The sequence below is a fragment of the Colletotrichum phormii genome, assembly GCF_030913505.1.
Source record: "Colletotrichum phormii strain CBS 102054 chromosome Unknown BDP81scaffold_11, whole genome shotgun sequence".
NCBI lineage: Eukaryota > Fungi > Ascomycota > Sordariomycetes > Glomerellales > Glomerellaceae > Colletotrichum > Colletotrichum phormii.
The window spans coordinates 1,085,566-1,103,687 of record NW_026851453.1 but is presented as its reverse complement, the minus strand read 5'-3'; the positions used below and the strand labels follow the sequence as shown (position 1 = coordinate 1,103,687).

Below are 18,122 nucleotides of genomic sequence, written 5' to 3'. Positions count from 1 at the left end.
TGCTGGGATCGACTCGTGTTAGTCGACGTTTAGGCCAGATGGTGGCCCGTCGTGTGTTGGTGTACAAAGGGGGCGTATTGCTGCTGCACTTGTTGTTGCGCGTATGCCGCTGTGTTGGGTTGCGGCGTCGGGGTGACCGGGCATCTCGGGGGAATGGAGTATGGGTCCTTGTTGACGGTTCCGTACGCGGCGCCATCAGGGGTGATTGGCGGGGTCATGTATCCTTCCACTACTCCTGCGACAGCTCCGTGGCCCTTGTGGGGGGTGCTGTAGATGTTTGAGTGTTTTGAGGCGGACTCAGAAGGCGGACTCGGAGGGACCCCCGACTGCGCTCGCGCAATGCTGGCTTGGTGAGCCATGAAGGACGCAAGCTTCTTCGCGACGCCAGAGTAGTGTGATGATGAGTACTTTCTGGCGAGGGCGACGGAGGGGCTGTGCAGGTGTTGAGAGAGGGTCAGCAGGGTGACGTTCTCGACGTGGTCCCACTCTCCATCATTGATCTCGGGCTCGCCAAGGATCGCTCTTGCCAAGGCGAGAGATGAGCGAGCCATGATGGAAGGCTTGGTAGAGACGAAGTCGCGGTGGTACAGGGCAATCTCGCAGATGTAGGCAGCCATGTGCTCAACCTCAACGTTGTCGTGCTCCTCAGCGACGATGAGCTGGGTGAAGAAGTCGACGGTGGGGTGGCCGATGGTCCACTCAAGAGTGTTGAGGACGTGCATCTCCATCTGGGTGAACATGCCGGCGTCGTACAAGCCACAGCACATGTTGTTGAGCTCGTGGATCTGGGGCACGCGGTCCTTCTTGTCACCGTACTTGGCAGCAATCAGTAGAGCGGCGCAACCGACGAGCTGGTAGTGTTGCTTGTAGACGACACGCTTTGAGCAGTACCGGTCGAGGAGGTTGACGGTGAGGAAAAGAGTCTCGGGGAGGAGGGCGAAGGCGGCATGGGCTTCGATGAGAAAGTCGATGAGGTAGGGTCTCATATACCATTGGATCTCTCGTTGCATATCGATGAGATTGGCATCAGGCATCGTCTCATCCTGAAGCTAGGTGTCAGTAAACCCGACCCACATTGAGACAGTCCGCTCCTTCCTCGTGTTCTTACCTCCATGTGCCTCATGTGCTTCATGATATCCTCCAAGTACTCATCACCAGCTATCCGGGAAAGCTCGCTGGCGATAATCTCCTGCCGTTGCCTCGCAATCATCTTGGCGGCGTCCCGAGTGCCCATTCGTGGCCTTTGGGGTTCGTCGTGGTCCTCTGTGAAGAAAGCAGGGTCGGAGTGCTGCTGTTGTTGTTGGTAGTACGCCATTTTGGATTGTGATGTGGTGAGTCGAGGGCGTGTGTAAGGGGGGGAGGGGTTGGCTGACGAGTCGAAGTTCCGAAACGGGAAAGAATGACGATGAAGTTCTCCAGGAAGCTTTTTTTGGTGGTCGGAGACGGAAAGACGTGAAAAAAGAAACGGTAAAAAAAAAAAAGTCTTCAAAATCGGTGCTGTGAAAGAGTGGAATAGTGCAACCGAGGGATTAGAATATTAGTATTAGAAGGAGCGTGTTGAAAGAGAACAGGGTCCGGCAAAAGAGTGACTGTGGCTGGATGAGAAGCCGAAAATGATGCGAGACCGAGTTCCTCGTGTGAGATTGACGGACGGACGGAAAGGTGGCCGGGAAACTTGGCCGTTTATGAGAGAAGGTCGAGTGGATGGCTCTACAAAAAGAGAGAAGATTGGGTTAGCTCGCGGTTCGTTTAGACGATTGCAGGTGCTCGAGTAAGCCTAGAGCAGTGGACAAAGTGAGGCAGGCAGCTGTTCAAAGATCGACAACGGGGCGCGGTGAAGGAGCAACCGGCTTCTGTAAATACCGCTTGGTGCCGATCCAAAGGGGGCAGATCTCCAACTCAGATAGCGTCGCCCTGATTCGACCAGTGGATGGATGGTGGGGAGATGGATTGGCACGAGGGGAGATGGGGGAATCATCCAGATTGGCGTCTCTTGACTGTGGGCTAGGCAATGAGAGGATCGAAGGGGCGGAAGGGGGCGAGCAGAGGGCAAGGTTGAGGGACTGTGTGGGGGAAAGGGCAAGAGTGAAGTGATGGCGAGGCTTACCGCCACAGTGTGCAACTTTGACTGTCAAGACAGACGAAATTGAGACAATTCCTGAGGGTTGGATTGGGGGAGCGACGAACGAACGTATCCCCTCGAGCTATCCTGACCTCGGACTGGTGGTGGTTTGGTTGATTGGCGAATGTGGGGGGAAACTTGTGGACGTGGATCGTTGAGTAAAAATACCAACGGCACGCAAAAGCTGTGAGGGAGGAAAGAGGTAGAGTTTAGAAACCGACTTTTGACAAGATACGGTAACGTAATGGGGATGAGTGCTTGAAGTGGAAATGGTAGTAAAGGTGGTGGTGAACGGAGGAAGCTCTGGGTAGGGGGAGGTTTGGAAGATGGAGATGAAGGTTCATCCCGTCGTCAGGCTGGAACTGAGCAGGGCGGGTTGAAAGGTGATGATTAGGCAGGACAGGCGCACCACATCTTCATCTAAATTGCATTGTTGCAGTAAAAAAAAAAAAAAAAACGTACCTTTTCACAGACGGTGCCCGAAGTACAAAAAGGGATGATCTATACTATAATCCTGATGGGATCATGTATGAAGTATTCTCGACGGTCTGACAAGCTTTGAAAGAAAGCAATGGATTTCTTTCCTTGTCCAGGGAACCTGGGACTGGCAATCCACGGGGACGAAGAATCGGGCTTCTGGAGACGGGAGTTGCTCGAGAAGGGTTGGGCCGACACAATCCAAGATCGCAAAGGGGCTCTTGGAAGGAATGAGGGCGGGATGGCAGGCCGGCGGAACGAAAGGGAGTTTCGTGGTAGTCGTCGGAGGGCCGAAGATGGGTGTGTGGGTTTTGTTGCTGTCGTGGGAGTTGCACGTCTGAGTCGAGTCGAGTTCCTTTGGGTCGTCGTCGTCGTCGAGGCGAGGAATCCTTCAGGGGGTGTGGGGTTGGATTTGGTCGTCGCGGGAAGGGCGGACGGTCGGGAGAGGGATGCAAGGAACGGGAGGGACGTGGGATCTTTCTTGTCTTGTGTGATGAAAAAAAGAGTGTAGAAAATACCAATCAAGGTCTTCTTCACTATATCTTTAAATCGAGTGCCAGTCTCTTTCTCTTTGTTGCGTGTCCTGCTGCTCTCTTGTGGCTTTTCCGGTCACACTCTGCAAGCTCGAAAACTTGGGAATTGGCGAACCGTTTCCAAATGTCGAGGATTGTCGGGGAGTTGATGGGAGTGTGAGGGGGGCGTGTGCAAGACGAAGCTGGTTCGACCTTGACAGCTTTGGGCGTGGTTGGTGTGGTGTGGGTGAGTTGGGAGTCGAGGGAGACGAGTCGGTTCAGTCAGGGAAGGGACGTCGCCAGATTAAGTCTTCTCTCTTTCTCCTACCTTCCTCTTTTTTCCTATTCTCTGTAGGGGGGGGGGGGGGGAGAGGATTAGAGAATGGAAAGACCCTTTATTCGTTTTCGGCGAGCAAAGGAGTCAGGAAGGACTGTCTTCGGGGAGAGGAAGAGGAGGGAATGAATGGATGGGGAGGGACGAGGAGGAGGAGAGAAGGGGGAGGAGAGGGTAGGTAAAGGGTTGGGGAGGAGGGCCGAGGTGTTTTAACAGGCCCGGCCGGTCGAGTCTCTCTCTCAGTCTCTCGGTCTCTCTGCCACTCCCCTTCTCCTGCGAGGAGAGAAAAAGGTACTTTGGGGCCCGCTGACGGCTGGGTACAAGGACCAAGTAGCTACGTAAAGGTGCAGCTTTGGCCCTTTTTCTGAGAATGTGTGTGTGTGTGCGGGCAGGTGGGAATGATGGGGTGTCGTAAGTGTGTATTTCGTGCCTGTTCCCTGATGATTATTACTTTCCGTAGGTGTCCATGTGTGAGAGAGACAAGACAGAGAAGGAGAAGAGGGGCCCGGGATGAACGAGGGAGAGAGGAGAAGGAGGAACGGGAAGAAGAGTGAGTGGTGGAGAGGGGAGAGAGTGTGAAGGAAGGGGAGGGGTGTGCAAGAGAACAAGTGCGAATGAGCTGGTGGTGCCGGTACGAATGCTTGGTACATATTCCGTAAGGAGTACGGAGTACATGCACCTGGGTCGGCACCAGCACCAGCACCAGCACCAACTTACCAAGTACAAAGTCCCCCCAGGTGGATTCCAAGAAACGGCACGGTACTTTCCACTGCCGCTGCTCTTGCATATAAACCCAAAGTATCTTGTTGTGATATCGACAGGGAAGAGCCTGGGCTGGACACAGGGCAAGGGGGGAGAGGGAACTGGGGGGAGAGGGGAAGTGACCAAGATGTAGTTCCACACACAATGCACGGCATAAAGATACATGGAACCGCTCCAAAGTTGAATTGTACGTACCTTCAAGACCGCCTATCCTGGCTTCCCAGCCAGCTTATGTGTACGAAGTATCGCCTGTGGTCTACCTGTCGAGGTTACTATTGCTGCTGGGCTGATGCGCCGATGCGCCGATGCAAATGTTGATGCTGGCTGACGGTCACAACCAGGAAATCAAGCAGACTACTACTGTACGAATACCTCAGGTCAGTTCTTGAGTTGGAAAGTGAGTGGTTGCGCTTCTCGTCTGTCTCGTCCTCTAGCATGTAGCGCGCCGCAGTAAGGTAGGTGGTATTATTTGCCTGTACGTTACGGATACCGAGGACTGGACGGGACTGGACTTACTCACTTTACTTGCAGTGAGCCGACCCTCTTTCTTCCTTGCAGATGTGCCCTGCAAGTGCAGCTGCGCGAAGCAGGCTGAGGACTGAGGTAAAGGTTCCTTGCCGAGCAGCAGCAACAATGCTGTCTCTGCCTCTCCTGTCTGTCGCCGTATTAATTGATGCCTACTCCGTAGGTCGTGAAGCCTGAAGCGAGGGATGAGGATGACTGCGTCTACAATCGAATTGTCGACACCGCTCGCCGCTCGCCGCTCGCCTGCCTGCCTGCTTGCTTGTTCTGTCGACTGCCTCTCTGACTGACAATCGTCTGATTGTCTTGTCTGCCTTGTCCAAGCACGTTTAACAAGTAGGTACCGTCCTGCTGCTCTCCGTGCCTTCGTCGTGTCTCCTGTCTCGTCTCGTCTGCGCGCCACCCCCAGCAAGCCGAATGCCTGTCGACACACAGCGCCGCCCGCCGAGAAAGTGAGCAGTACCTTTGCTGGAGTGGATCGTCGGAAAGTGTGAAAGTGAGCGAACTAGCCGTCGATTGGACAAAGCTGGTGCTTGTGGTGCGTCGTGGTGGTGCGCAGCAGCGCAGCAGCAGCAGCTCCTGACGAGCTTTGGTCCTGGTTTGGCCTGGGCACCCCTCCGTGGGACCTTTGACACCCTTCTCTTCCCCAACAATACAGGGCGACGCCGCGACGGGGGGCAAGGTGCCGTACAGAGCTCTAGTGGCAGTGGCACGAATAGTGGTAATCCGCAACCGCAGGCCGGTAGCAATGCCAATTCGAAATGTCAAATGTCCGGTTTTGTGCAGCAGCTCCGCGCGCCTTTTCCTTGTTCTCGAATAATGCCTGGGCTTAGCGCAACTCGGTACCAATATGCCTTGGTTATCCTCAAGTTGTGCTTTTTTTTTTCCTTTTTTTTTTTTCCTTCCGTATCTGCCACTTGTTTCTTTGTGTGTCCGAGATTATGGTGCGTTTCCACGTATTACCCGCAAGATACGGCCCGCAGGAGGAAGCAGTAGCTTGTACGGTACAAGGTTCGGCAGGAGGCGTCAAGACTTCAAACGAACAAAGCCAACGGATCAAGGTTCTGAGGAGAGAGGGGGGGGGGGGGGGGGGGGATTGGGAGGCAATGGGGCAATGTAATTCGACGGCGCCAACTTGTTCGATGAAAGGAACGGCCTGATAGACGGGTTGGACTGGGCCGGTCGAAGCAACCAACACTATGCAAATGCTGATGCTAATGCTAATGCTACTGCTGCGGCTGCTTAGGGGTGAAGCAGACAAAAACAACCAACGTCCGTCTTTGTTCGTTTCGTCGAAGCCGGGTCTGGGACCGTTCCCTTGAAGGTACTCTAGAAGCCCGAGACGGGGCTTCGGTATCCTTCTCTTTCAGGGCTTACGGATTACCCAGAGCCTAGAGGCCGAGGGCCAATTCACTGGATGCCAGAGTCAGACTTGGCCCAGGCTGAGGAGGCAGTGACAGGCTGGCAGCAGGGTGGTAGTCGTGCTCGGGACGGATGATTGGTGCGTGTGGAATCTCCTGCAGGACCAGGTAGTTTGGTTTCCACTGGACCACTGGACGTCACGGAATTGAATTATGCTGTGCCGTGCGTGCGTGCGTGCCTGGTATGAGGGAGGTTGAGGACTGTGCCAATGAGTGCCGAGCGGGTGTCAGGTAGTACGACGAATATCCATTCGTACACCCAAGCAGAGTTGCGTGAGCGGTGTATGGTGTGTGTGGACGAGTGGACGGACGGTGGAGGTAGGTAATCCGCCTCTCGGGACCAGGACCAATTCGGACTCTTTCTTGGCTCGACTGGTGAGGTAAAGGTATAAAAAAAATAAAAAAATAAAAAGAATCCTGGGATATGAAAAAGGAAGACTGGAGCCGCTTCTTCCTCAGGCTCTACACCAAACTTGCGTGTAATGGTCGTGTTTGTGCAGGGCAAGGCGAGGCACGGATAGGTAAGGGAAGCCAGTGATACCACGCAGAGGCGTGTGTGCGTGGTGTTGGGAGCAGGGATTAGCGGGAAGGATAGAACGCCCGCTGGGATTGGCTCACGACGCGGTACGGATTCAGATGGTTTTTGCAGGGTTTCCTGGTTCGTGTGTGTGGTGTCGTGGATGCGTATGTGTGTGTGTGTGTCCCCCCAGTGTGGTGTGGCGTTGGGAATTGCTTTCACGGCGTAACCCGTGGGCTTGGGATGAAGGTACTTTGCAGCTGGTGGATAATCGTGAGGTGGGGATTATCTCGTGGGACCGCCCCCAGCACCGGTTTTGGCGATATGAACCGTTGGAAAATGACGACGATATGCCGTCTATGTGGTCCACTTCTCGACGCCTATGTATGTACCGAGTATGGAGACTGGTAGTAGTGCCAGACGTGGGCCAATTCGTGGATTCAATTCAGTCGGAAGATTTGATGAAGTGAGGTGTACGGAGTACGAAGTAGAGAAATGAGGTACGGATGGAGGAAAACGAGAAACGGAAATAAATGTGGCTTGTGTGTCTCGCTCGTGCATCCGCGATCGTGTCAGGCGTGTCGTGCAACTGGATGCGTAAGGTGCACCGTCACGACCATACGGGGTATAGTAGGTAATTAATGTGCTAGTAATGAAATTGGTGACATAAGCTTCGAGGATAACTTGTCTGCATCCGATGCCCTGGACGCCGATTGACATAATGTCCGTCATTCCACAATCCACATGGCCTTTCAACGTGGCCTCCTTCCCGGGCCCTGGGTCGTGGTCGAGCCGGCCATGCTCTTATCTTGGTGAGTCGTGAGACTGTTTATTTGTTATTCGTTATCGAGACCTCTCTCTCGGACAGCATGGGAAAAGGAAAACTACGTAGATACGGGCAGTGTGTGTGTATGTTTGTTGTCCACATCGACAAACTCTTGGTGCGTCGTGCGCCCTGCGCATAATTCAAGCCCGGGCCTTCGTCGTGGCGGGCCTCCATCAGAAGGAGAAGAATTGAAGACATGAAAAAAAAAAAAGCTGGTGATCCGTAAGAAACGCGAGATGAAGAACGGAGATCCAATCAACGCTGCCGTCATCCACTCAGCGGTCGAGCTTCTAGAAGGAAACACCTAGGCCCCAGCCACACTTTGCACCTTCCCAGTGGTTGGAGGTTTCGGGACGAGGACGGGCCACGGCGGCCGCGGCCGGCTGGGAAAGAAGGGATGACGATGTCACGATGTATTTTTCCCGGTTGTTGCACTTTTTGGGGATTTATGGATTCAACACATCGTCGCCAACCAAACCAGCGATTGTGCAATCACCCACTGGGTACGTCTATCTGTACACCTACGCTGACAATTGCACCGAGAAGGCAGGCACGGATACAATAAGCCGGTCTCCATCGCGGCTGGCCTTCAACCTGGCATCTTTCCTCAGATCACTTACCAGAAACGCAGATGAAGAGACGATCAATGGCACACACGGCCGAATCTAATAAATCAAACTACGGAGTATATACGACGAATGTTTCCCACCGGCTCGCATTGCGTAACTGACGACTGTGTAAATTCAGCTTTGCCTGTCACGGTCTTTGGGCCTTGGCCCCCTTTCAGCTTCAAGTAAAACCTACTGCAACCTCCGACTGTCCAACACACACACACACACACACACAAGTCATTGAGTTGCATGTTCTTTCCCTCCCCCAAAAACGCGAAAACCACACGTCCGTCACGACACTCGGACGTATCGAACACGGCCCATCGTAAATGGAGTAGGGGTTCGATTAATGATGCACGGGATATTCTTGTCAGGCGTGTAGTGTGTGTGTGTGTGTGTGATTCAAACTAAACCTGGGAAAGCCAGTGCTGCAGCAAGTCTTTCTCACAGTTCAATTACCCATTCTCGGCACGTGCGCCCGGCCTACTACGCCCCCCAGAAACTTGATACTTCCGGCCTTTGCAGGAACGGACGTCAAGGGGGGGAAGGGGGAAGGGTTGCTGAGACTTTGCAAGAGGACCTTTTCTCCAAGCTTCCATCCTGCTTCTCCTGCTTCATGTCAAGAATCGGAAACTGCAAAGGAACTAGTAGGAGACTTGTCCGGTGTCATCTAACCCTTTGATCGATCCATCGTACGGTTTGATCTCGTCGCGGTGTCCCATTTCGGCGAGCGCGTCTTTGCCAACTCAATTTCACTCTCACTCTCACCCTCTCCAACCTTTACAGAGCGCGCGTCTGGAAACCAACCAAACGCCTAGAGTCTCCAATTCAATCCTTTTTTTTTCTTTCTTTTTTTCTCTCTCTCATTGAGGATTCATCATTCGGCACAGGGTTGTGTGGAGCCAGCGTTGGCTTACCTCATTAATTGTACATGCTTTGGGTTATCCGGATGCAATGGGCGTTTTTCGTTGCCCCAAGAGGCGCAACCACTTTACCAAGTTGCATGCACAATGACGGGAACTCTCAAGGCGTACCAGGGGGGTGAGACACAATTGGTCGCCTTCAGCTTGCCAATTGGTTGTACGTTTGAGATTGGCTCTGCAGGTCCAGATCCAGATACAATAACTTGAGGCTTCTTGTGACTCGTCACACTTGTCAAGCATTCAGAGTTGTCCTGGACTTCCGGAAATATCTCTCTCTTCCTCTGCAATGAATGCACAATCGAGTTTGCCTGTACAAAAAAGCAGTTAGGTACGTCCATCACCTCCATCTTTGGCAATGGGGCGAGGCTATCCCCTGTCCCATAACCTGCACATCCACACAATCCTGATCCTAGGGCTGGGCACGCTTACGTTCGGAGTGGAATAGTACGCATACAATGGACCTTGTCTTCCAGCTGCTCCAGCACGGTGCAGTTATGCCAGTGGAAGTCCCACCGGCGCTAGATACGTTTTCGGGTACCTTCTCCATCTGTGTCCTTTCAATGTGTTCCCTTTTCTGCCGGGTTAAAGAGAGAAGTTGGAGATGAAATATTGGCTGCTTTCCAATGCTTCAATGCATACCGAGTTGAGTGAGAGTCCAATGAAGACTATGCACAGGCATATCAGAATGGCATCACTTTCCGCAGAAAATGGGTTTTGCGTAGGGAGAGACACGACTCGTCGCGGAGGGAACGGACAGGAAATGCCCAGCTTTGCTTTTTTTTTTTTTTTCCTGCTCTTGGTTTTTTTTTCTTTTCTTTCTCAAGTATCGAAAGTCTCCACGTCTGAGGATCCTCCAAGCTTGCCAGTGCCTTCCGCCCACTCAGGCCCAGCACCACACTTCCATTACCATGGTCCGTCGTGATCGGTTCCCATAGCGTGAGGTAGTTTCCCTACGGCACTCAATTCCCTCTCCCCCAAGGTCCCAATAGAATAGGTCGAATATGCTGAGGTGCACTCGCACCTAATCTCCAAGCCTCAAGGAGTCAAGAACGCCCTGCCCCACGCTTCCAGTACGGCTATGTACTTCGTACTTCGTACTTCCCCCAAAACGAAAAAAAGACACGCTTTCCTTGAACTTGCAGGGGTCTCTAGCCATATATCCAATCACAACACTTCAATTAAACCCCACCACAACCAAGGAAACCAGGGGTGGGAAAGGGCTTCCCGAGCTCTCGGTGGCTCTCGCACCCGCCCGCCAGTGATAGCGCGCCTTTCCCTCGTGCCTTCCCAACTCCCCCCTGGCGCCCCCCCACCCCAAATCCAAATCTCCAAAAGAGACTTTTACCCCACACCGCGACGGTCCAATCAGACAACCCAGAAACGCGGGAGCACGCGAACGTCAAAAAAAAAGAAGAAAAAAAAAAAGAGATGGGAAAGAAGGACACGGGCAGATTTCTATTAAATATCAATGCGTTCTGCACTCCCTTCGCGTTTCCGTCCAGTCAACGGCCTTCTATTTTCTGCGTCCTGGTACTTTAGCCTTTCGTGGAACGCGCGTGGGCATTGACTCTTTTTTTTTTTCTGATGGTTCATTTGTTTTCTGCGGATGCAAATCTCGCCTCAGAAAAAGGGGAATTTCCAAAAGGGACCTGACAATCCATGGCGGTCAGACTTATTTGATCCCGGCCACATATGTATTATTCGTATTGCGAAGCGAGATGGAACATTTCATTCATGGATGGAGATGGAAAATGTGCCAATATGGAATCTTCAAAGTTACCGTTGCAGCGAATGATTCTCCAATTCCCATAAGAGTCCCAATTTGCAAAATGGTCCCCGCCATAACGTTACCCAAACCATCTGGCCAGACAACTGCCAAAAAAAATACGAAGTATCCGTAACAACTCCTCGGTACGGAGTATACGAAAAATGCCCGGGTTGCTCCGCAGAATCAATGACGAAGAGCCTCCGCGTCAACCATCGGAATGCCGCCTAGAGTTCAAGTTCCATATCAGAACTCAAAGAGCCTAAACTAGGTAGGTAGGCCAGCCGCCATGAAAGAGAAAGGAAAAAAAAAATTAAAAAAAAATTTGGTTGAAGAAAGAACCCGCTCTCGTGCATCGCGTTTTTAGCATTCCAGGTTTTTCCTTTACCAAAAACCCAGGTTTCCCCGCGCGCGTCAAGATCGTGTTTCGCCGATGGCGACGGCGATGGTGTCTCGATTCTCTTCTTCGTGAGGCTCCATGCACAGAGTTACAGACCAACCACATTATCAGAAGTAAACCGCTCAGCCTCTTACTCAGTCGCCTGCATGCACCCGCTTCAGCGTCACGGTCGTCACCATCGTGCTCTCTTTACCCCCCCATTTCACTCCCCATCACTGACAGACACCCGCACACCATGACCATAGGAAACGAGAGAAAAAAAAAAGCCTTGGCTCAACCTATTCCCCTTCTTCACAGCCACATGGCGTAGTCGCAACTTTCCCTTAGTTCCCCTTATTGAATCCCACCCCGTCCCGGTCCAGCCGACGGGAAACGCTTCTCCCGTTTCGGCGGATTTGGCTCTTACTACGGTACATTCCCCCACTCACACAGAGTCTCGACAGGTTTGCAACTAAAACTCGTAAGACTGTGGCATCTCGGAAGCCAGGAACAGCCTTCCTACAGTTAGGTATTCCAGGAACCACACAGGCACGACAGGATACCATTCAAGCACAGGGTAAGCCAGCCAGCCAGCCCAGCCCAACCATAAGCAAGAGCCTGCTAGTGACGAATTTTTGTTCGTCAACAGGCCTCCCAACCCAGATCCGCACAAGCGCCCAGCGCCAAACGACAACCTACCTTTACCCCAAAATCGCCAATCCTTTTGGGGCTTTGGCGCAACCTAGTAACTGTCTCCGTTTCAAACCTTCAATCGCAAGAGAAGATAAAAGAAAGACACCACAAATCTTTGTCATTGTTCCTCTTTTAGAGCATCCATTGATAACCCTTCCCCCTCTGTACGTGCCCCTCCCGCGCGCTTCCCTGAAAGCCACGAGATCGTCATTGTCCTTTCTTTCAACCCATTAACCGTCCGTCCACTGACTTCACACGAGTCGTTCGCTGGGATGGACGTCTCTTCAACTGATTAAGGAGCTGGCACTGTGACCACCAGGAGCAGTGACCAGTGCCTAGACTACGAAAGTTCCATAATCGTCAACTAAAAGACCAAAAAGCCATAGCTTCTTGGGTCCCTCTTCCCACAAGCTTACTTAGTACCTAATACTAGGTAGATAGCGTTCAACCAGCTCGTCTTTCGCTCTCACTGTCTCCGTGGACAGCCTGGAATCGCGGACCCGTTCTAACCATGCAGACACTATAAGCCGGGCCACACAGCGGATCATGGATGAAATGCGGTATCCTTTCCATGGACTTCCGGCATGCCGCGCGAGACAACCACCACGGCTCATAGTACAAAAACGAGAGAGCTCAAGTAGGTAAGGTGCACTTGAGAAAACGAGAGACTTCGAGCCAAATGGTCCTCGTGAAAAGAAACAATAGCAAAACCGATGCATCGCAGATTCGCAGGTTAGAAGCCGTTCCAGCGGCCACCTCCGTCGCACCGCCAACTTCATTGGATCAGCAGTGAGCGTGGAGCACTCGTACAAAAGAATTGCTTTTTCTTTTCCTTTCCCGATAACCAGTCCTTGAAAACTACCGCCCACGCGGGATCGTCACCGCTCCAGGTCTCAGTTTCCCCCTCGTGGGATAGATTCAAATGGTGAAAAAGAAAAGAAGAAAACCCGGAGCCCACTTAGTTTCCCTGCCACTCATTGCCCAATGTCTCACCCCCGAGCAGAAACACTAGGTAGGTATTAGAGACCGGCGGCCGGGAAAAGCAGCCATTTTTCGCGCTTAGCTCTACCCAAATGCCGCATATTCCTGCTCCAGCTAGGTGATTAGGTATTCGTACAGAACAAACCCCCCCCCCCCCCCCCCCCCCCCCAAAAAAAAAAACCCCCGCAAATGAGCCATCGTCGTCATCTGAATATCATCCCGCGTCTCCCCTATCGACCGATTCGATATTCAAACAGTCGCCAAATCACCAACCCGCCCTCCACTGACTCAGCACTCAGCACAGCCAAATTCCCACGGGCAATGCATATTCCCATCATCTCATCTCGGCTCCCCTGAAGCCAGCAGACGCCCCCCATCCCCCATCCCCCCCTCCCGGTTTATGCACCAAGCGTGTCCGGCGTCTAAATATGCCGGTACGGCGGCAGTTCCGCACCGCGCCTACGGAAACCATTCAAAATCCACAGGCTGATTGGTTTCCATCCATTCCAGAACACGGAGGAAATCATGATACTTATTCGCCCTTTCCCCTACATTGGCTGGTTTGGAGTCGGTTGGCAAAGGTACGCGCATTCCTTTCTTCCATGCTTGGGGGTGTCTAGTGACGGTCGAGTCTCGACCCCATTACTCACCTAATTGAAGAATCGACTGATGATCGAGCAATCTGCCGGGGGCCGGGCTATATCCCGCGTCTACTACTAGGGGGCGAGCAAACGTCGCCAATCCAACACATTTAGAACCCAACCCGCCCCAGGTAGGCTGACGAACGTGCCCGCCTTGCAAGTTGCAACACCCGAAGAAAAAAACATCCACTTTCGCATCCGTCCGATATGAGCATCGTCAAAGCCGTGACCGTAAAAGACTTCAAGTCCGAGACCCCTTCATGTCTCCCCCTTTGTCAATGTCTCGTGATCTCAGAGGTTCCAAATCTCAAATCCTAAACCTCCCTTTCCAGACTCTCGTCGAACACTACTCCGTACGGAAAGAGACCAACCACCCCCTGAGCCGCGGTTCCGTTCTACCGGCGCCGTTGGAAGACAGAGAGCGCAAGAAAAAGGCGCCAAGCGTCATCCGCGACTCAGGGCCCGCTCCCTTGTTCACCTCCCTGACGGAAAAAGGCTACTCACCAGTGACCAGAGGGATCGTCAATGATGCAAGTGGCCGCTGTAACCAAAGTTCCTGACAAGACGTAAGCAGATCGGCCTCAAATCGTTCTGGCTTCAAACCATACAAAATCCTTCTAGATCAGTTCTCTCCATCTCTCCCACGGGTCTCACACGCCGCTTTGTCCCCCCTTCAACACCTCCCAAAAAAATTGTCAAAGAAAAGCAACAGCCACCTGTAACATCAGACGAACAAAGGTCAGTGCTAGGCCCCTGCACCTCCCGTGCCCCCTCGCCTTCCCCAAACTCACCTACGCCTAGCCCCTCCAACAAAAGTTGACGATGGCTTCTCATGGTTGGTCTGGGTTAGCGGATGACCACTTTACGCGGTCCTTGAAATGCCCCTCGACGCGATGTTTGTGTCGTCCGCGTCCCCCCCCTCCCCCTCCCTTTCGCCATTGTCACCAAATCTAGATGGCGATCCGCCAACCCCAGATTCACACTAGGTAGGCTACTCAGCCGTCCCGTTAGCAATGACCTCTCCCCCCTTTGGCCAGATTAAGAGACCATCCGCGCCCTGAGATCCCCCAATCTCTCTGGCAGCCTATTTTCAGTTGTTGAAAGAGAGTCATGTGTCCAATCAATTGCACACAGGCCGTGCCAGAATCGCAAGTTCCTCACTCATCCCACGGCCGCAATCCAGTCGATTTCCCCAGAATCTTCCGTTCTCGACCGTTCAACGCAGCCCGTTCCGTTCCATGGCCGCCAAAGACGGTTCGTGTCGCCTCCAGGTTCATCGCTCAACTGCCAATGGAGCCGTCACATGCACTGCACCCTTGAAACCTGCCTTCTGTCAACTCGGCCGGGCTCCTCTGCCAACACAGCAGCAGCAACGGCATTCAGTAGCGAGCTGTTCGGTTGCAGGTAAGTTGCAATAGACCCCCGATTCGGCCGGGCCCAGCAGTGGCCTTGTCAGTTCGTGCAGGGTGGCTGGACGAGTAGAAGCGCGCAGACTCCAAATCCCCAGAGGCGATGGCGACAAGGACCCTGGTCCAACAAGGGTGGCCTTCGTCCTCGTTTACCCCTCACCCGCAGCGCCTCTTCCCTACCCTGTTAAAGAGACGTACACACTTCCGCATCTTCAGCTCAGGAACGTCGCGAACCAGCATCAAGCTCCGTACACCACCTCGAGGGAACCGGTCGAAACCGCAAATCAAGGAAAACATGCAATTATTTCCCCGAACCAGCTCACCACACCACATGCCAGCATGTCCACTTGCACTGGTGCCACGCACACAGAGGCATGGCCGCCAACTGATAGCCCGATACGCCTCAATTGGATCAAACTTTCGTGACCGAAATCTGCAAGAATCCCACCTGCTCATCTATCGCGAACTCTGGGATATAGCGTCTTGTTGGTCGAGAGATAATGCGCTTGGCTCTGCCGTTCCCACTCCACCACTTCGACTTCCCTAAGCTTTCCCCCCCTCGCGCCATCTGGGAGCTTGGGAGCTCCTTGTCTGGCCTTTTCGCAATTCGGGTCTATTGGCCTTTGGTGAATATTTGACTGTCGCATGCGGCTAAAGCAAGACAGGATGATGTGGTGGGTTACGTGATGTTGGATCCGTCTCTCGTTGATCCCTACAGATACTCTGTACAAAACGCCGCGGGGTGTGGTCCAGTCGAACGCGGAGTGAAGGCATGTTCGAAGTTAATGGGTCCTCAGATGCAGACGCGCCGGTACGCGACCTTCAAACCACCCCTACGCGATGGGCGACAGCGATCCTCGGACGAGACCTCGCAAGTTGCCGGAGCACCGGGTCCGTGGAACCCCCCGCCCCCGACCCCTCCCCTCAATCAATTCAACGTGGTGACGCTGTGGTGCCGCTCATTACCAATCTGGAGGGGCAGCAATTCAAGCATCTGTCTCCTGCACGTCTTCGGCCAGGGAGTTGAGAGGAGAGCTGGCCCGTCGGTCACCAAGGCACGCAATTGACCACTGTGTCATTTGTGATCAGCAGGACCGTCATATTGGGGCTGGTTGGTGAATCCAAGCCCTGATCTGCAGTTTGCAGAACGTGTCCGCATCCGTGTCGGTCTCCGTGATCTCGCACCGACGTAGTTTCGAACCGCCGACGTTGCTACTGCAGCAATAGGCCGCGTTTCCAGCCCCAGCAGTTGGTCTTGCAGAAATATCGCAACTTGCTCCGATGTTCCCCTCACTTCGCCTCGTCACCATGTCGCGTTTATGGAGCTCTTTCTTTCTGTTCTCCTCTCTCTTCCTTGCTTTGCATGCGAGCTTTTGACGCATGTACAAGTGGTTGCATGCACCGTCCTTACTGGCGTCGAAATCTTGTCGCCCTGTGTGCCCGTCTCCAAGGTTCCCCGACTCCACGTCCGCGGTCATGCAGGTGTGGATCAAGTTCGAGGTTCTAAGGTGTTTGCTAACGCTTGTCCGGGAGCGTTTCTTCTACAAAGCGTCTCCGCAGTGGGGCCTGCCAGTATCCATCACTAACTGCAAGTTTTTGAAGCCTCAAACCGGGGCCATGGACCATGGGCCCGTCGGAAAGGCCTGGACCCTGGATTTTACTTTTGCGGGCTGTTCCAGTATGATGTTGACTTTGAGGCTCTGTCGAAAGAGCTCCATCAATGTGAAGCATGCGCCGTCTTGTCAAGAAAGTGACAGTCTGAGCGAAGTGTCCATCGAAACTATCACGACTCGAGGGAGCGAATGCAGTTGCTCACAAGCCATACATCCCTTCTTTGGCGCCGTTCCCCCGATTTGCAGGCCGCGATCATCGCCAAACCCTCGAATCTTGGGCAACAACGCATTCGAATCCTTCTTCGCGCAGAAGTTCCTAAGCCATTTTGGCTTCAATATTCATCACCGCTGGTTGCCGTAGGCTGCACGTCGTCGGTGACCATGGAAAGAATCTGTTCAGAGACTCCGTTTTTTCAGCCACCCCTCCAGCCCCTCATAGGCCGTTTGCTCTGCTTAGTGCTTCCGCAAGCTTCGGCGATGATCTCGACGACAACAGGCAATCCCCAGCCTTAACCTCGCAACGCCCGGATGCCACCAATAGTCATCTGTGTTGAACGCCGGCGGGATGACTCGTGGAATGACCTCACGCGAGTGCGAACCCGCATGGTGACCTGGAGCTTCGGAGGTGCCAGAAAGGAACCGGTGCGCTGCTGCACGACGCCAAAAAAATACTGGAGACAACCCGTGCCGCCGTCGCGACCCTGGTCCGCCCCGCGATCGCGTACCGAGTCCCGCATCATGACCCTTTTTTAGCTTCTTTGCTCGCCATCTGCTTCAATATGATTTGTCAATGGCTGACGGTCTGCGGCAGCTACGGCTCAAGTGTAGACTCGAGTTTCCATATCAGAAGAAAATTTCTGCAATTTTCTCCTCAATGTTGACCCCATCATTCCACCGTCTCGACAGCAACGACATGCAAGCACTCCGCACAGTCTTGCAAAGGTCGGGGAGGAATTTTTCTTTGCCTCGTGCATATGCGGCGGTTTGACCGCTGTTGTGACTCTTGGAAGTGTTTGGAGGCCCGAGACTTGTCGGTAACTCGGTGGTCCTCCCCAACCACCTAGACCCCTGGTTTTGCCGCAAACTTGTCCACTTGGGCGGCGAAAATTCAAAAGTCTCGAAAGGCTGGAACGTAGCGGTCAGTCCGTGGGGTCTGGCAAGCCAATAATTGCTGCAACGGTATGCGTGAGGTTGCCTCGAACACCGTTGTGTCTGGCCGAGAATGGCGGATAGAACTGTGTATCCGTAGACGTCACGTCATTGTCTGATTTAGGTACGGTACTTCCCAATGCCGCGTTAAGACGTCCACTTCAAGTACCACTCGCTGGCTGAATGGCAATACCGTGGCACGTTTCGCAGAACACATCGGATTTTCGGTGGTTTCAAAGCTTAGCCAGCCTCTTGAAGTGCATCGATGCCTCGAGGCATTTCGCCTAATATCGCAAATGATAGGTTTGGCAGCAGGCTACAATTCTCGTTCAAGCTGTCGGCGAAAGTGGGCTGAGACCACAGTAATGTGGCTTGCCGGCTCAGTGCCGTGTGGCGGGACGGCTTCGTGACCCGAAATTGCAGTTTTCTTTTTGCCAACAGCTCGGCGTCGAGCGGTCACGGGCA

At 53.3% G+C, this 18,122-nt stretch overlaps 1 protein-coding gene across 1 annotated transcript; it reads right to left on the bottom strand.

The window, feature by feature from the left end:
* Window positions 1-29: 29 nt before the first annotated feature.
* BDP81DRAFT_450158 (cyclin) lies at window positions 30-1,315 on the bottom strand (the record flags this gene model as incomplete). Its single annotated transcript, XM_060592491.1, has 2 exons — window positions 30-1,043; window positions 1,109-1,315. 2 exons carry the CDS (start codon window positions 1,313-1,315, stop codon window positions 30-32), a joined length of 1,221 nt encoding a protein of 406 aa, XP_060444852.1.
* Between the last annotated feature and the right edge of the window lie 16,807 nt (window positions 1,316-18,122).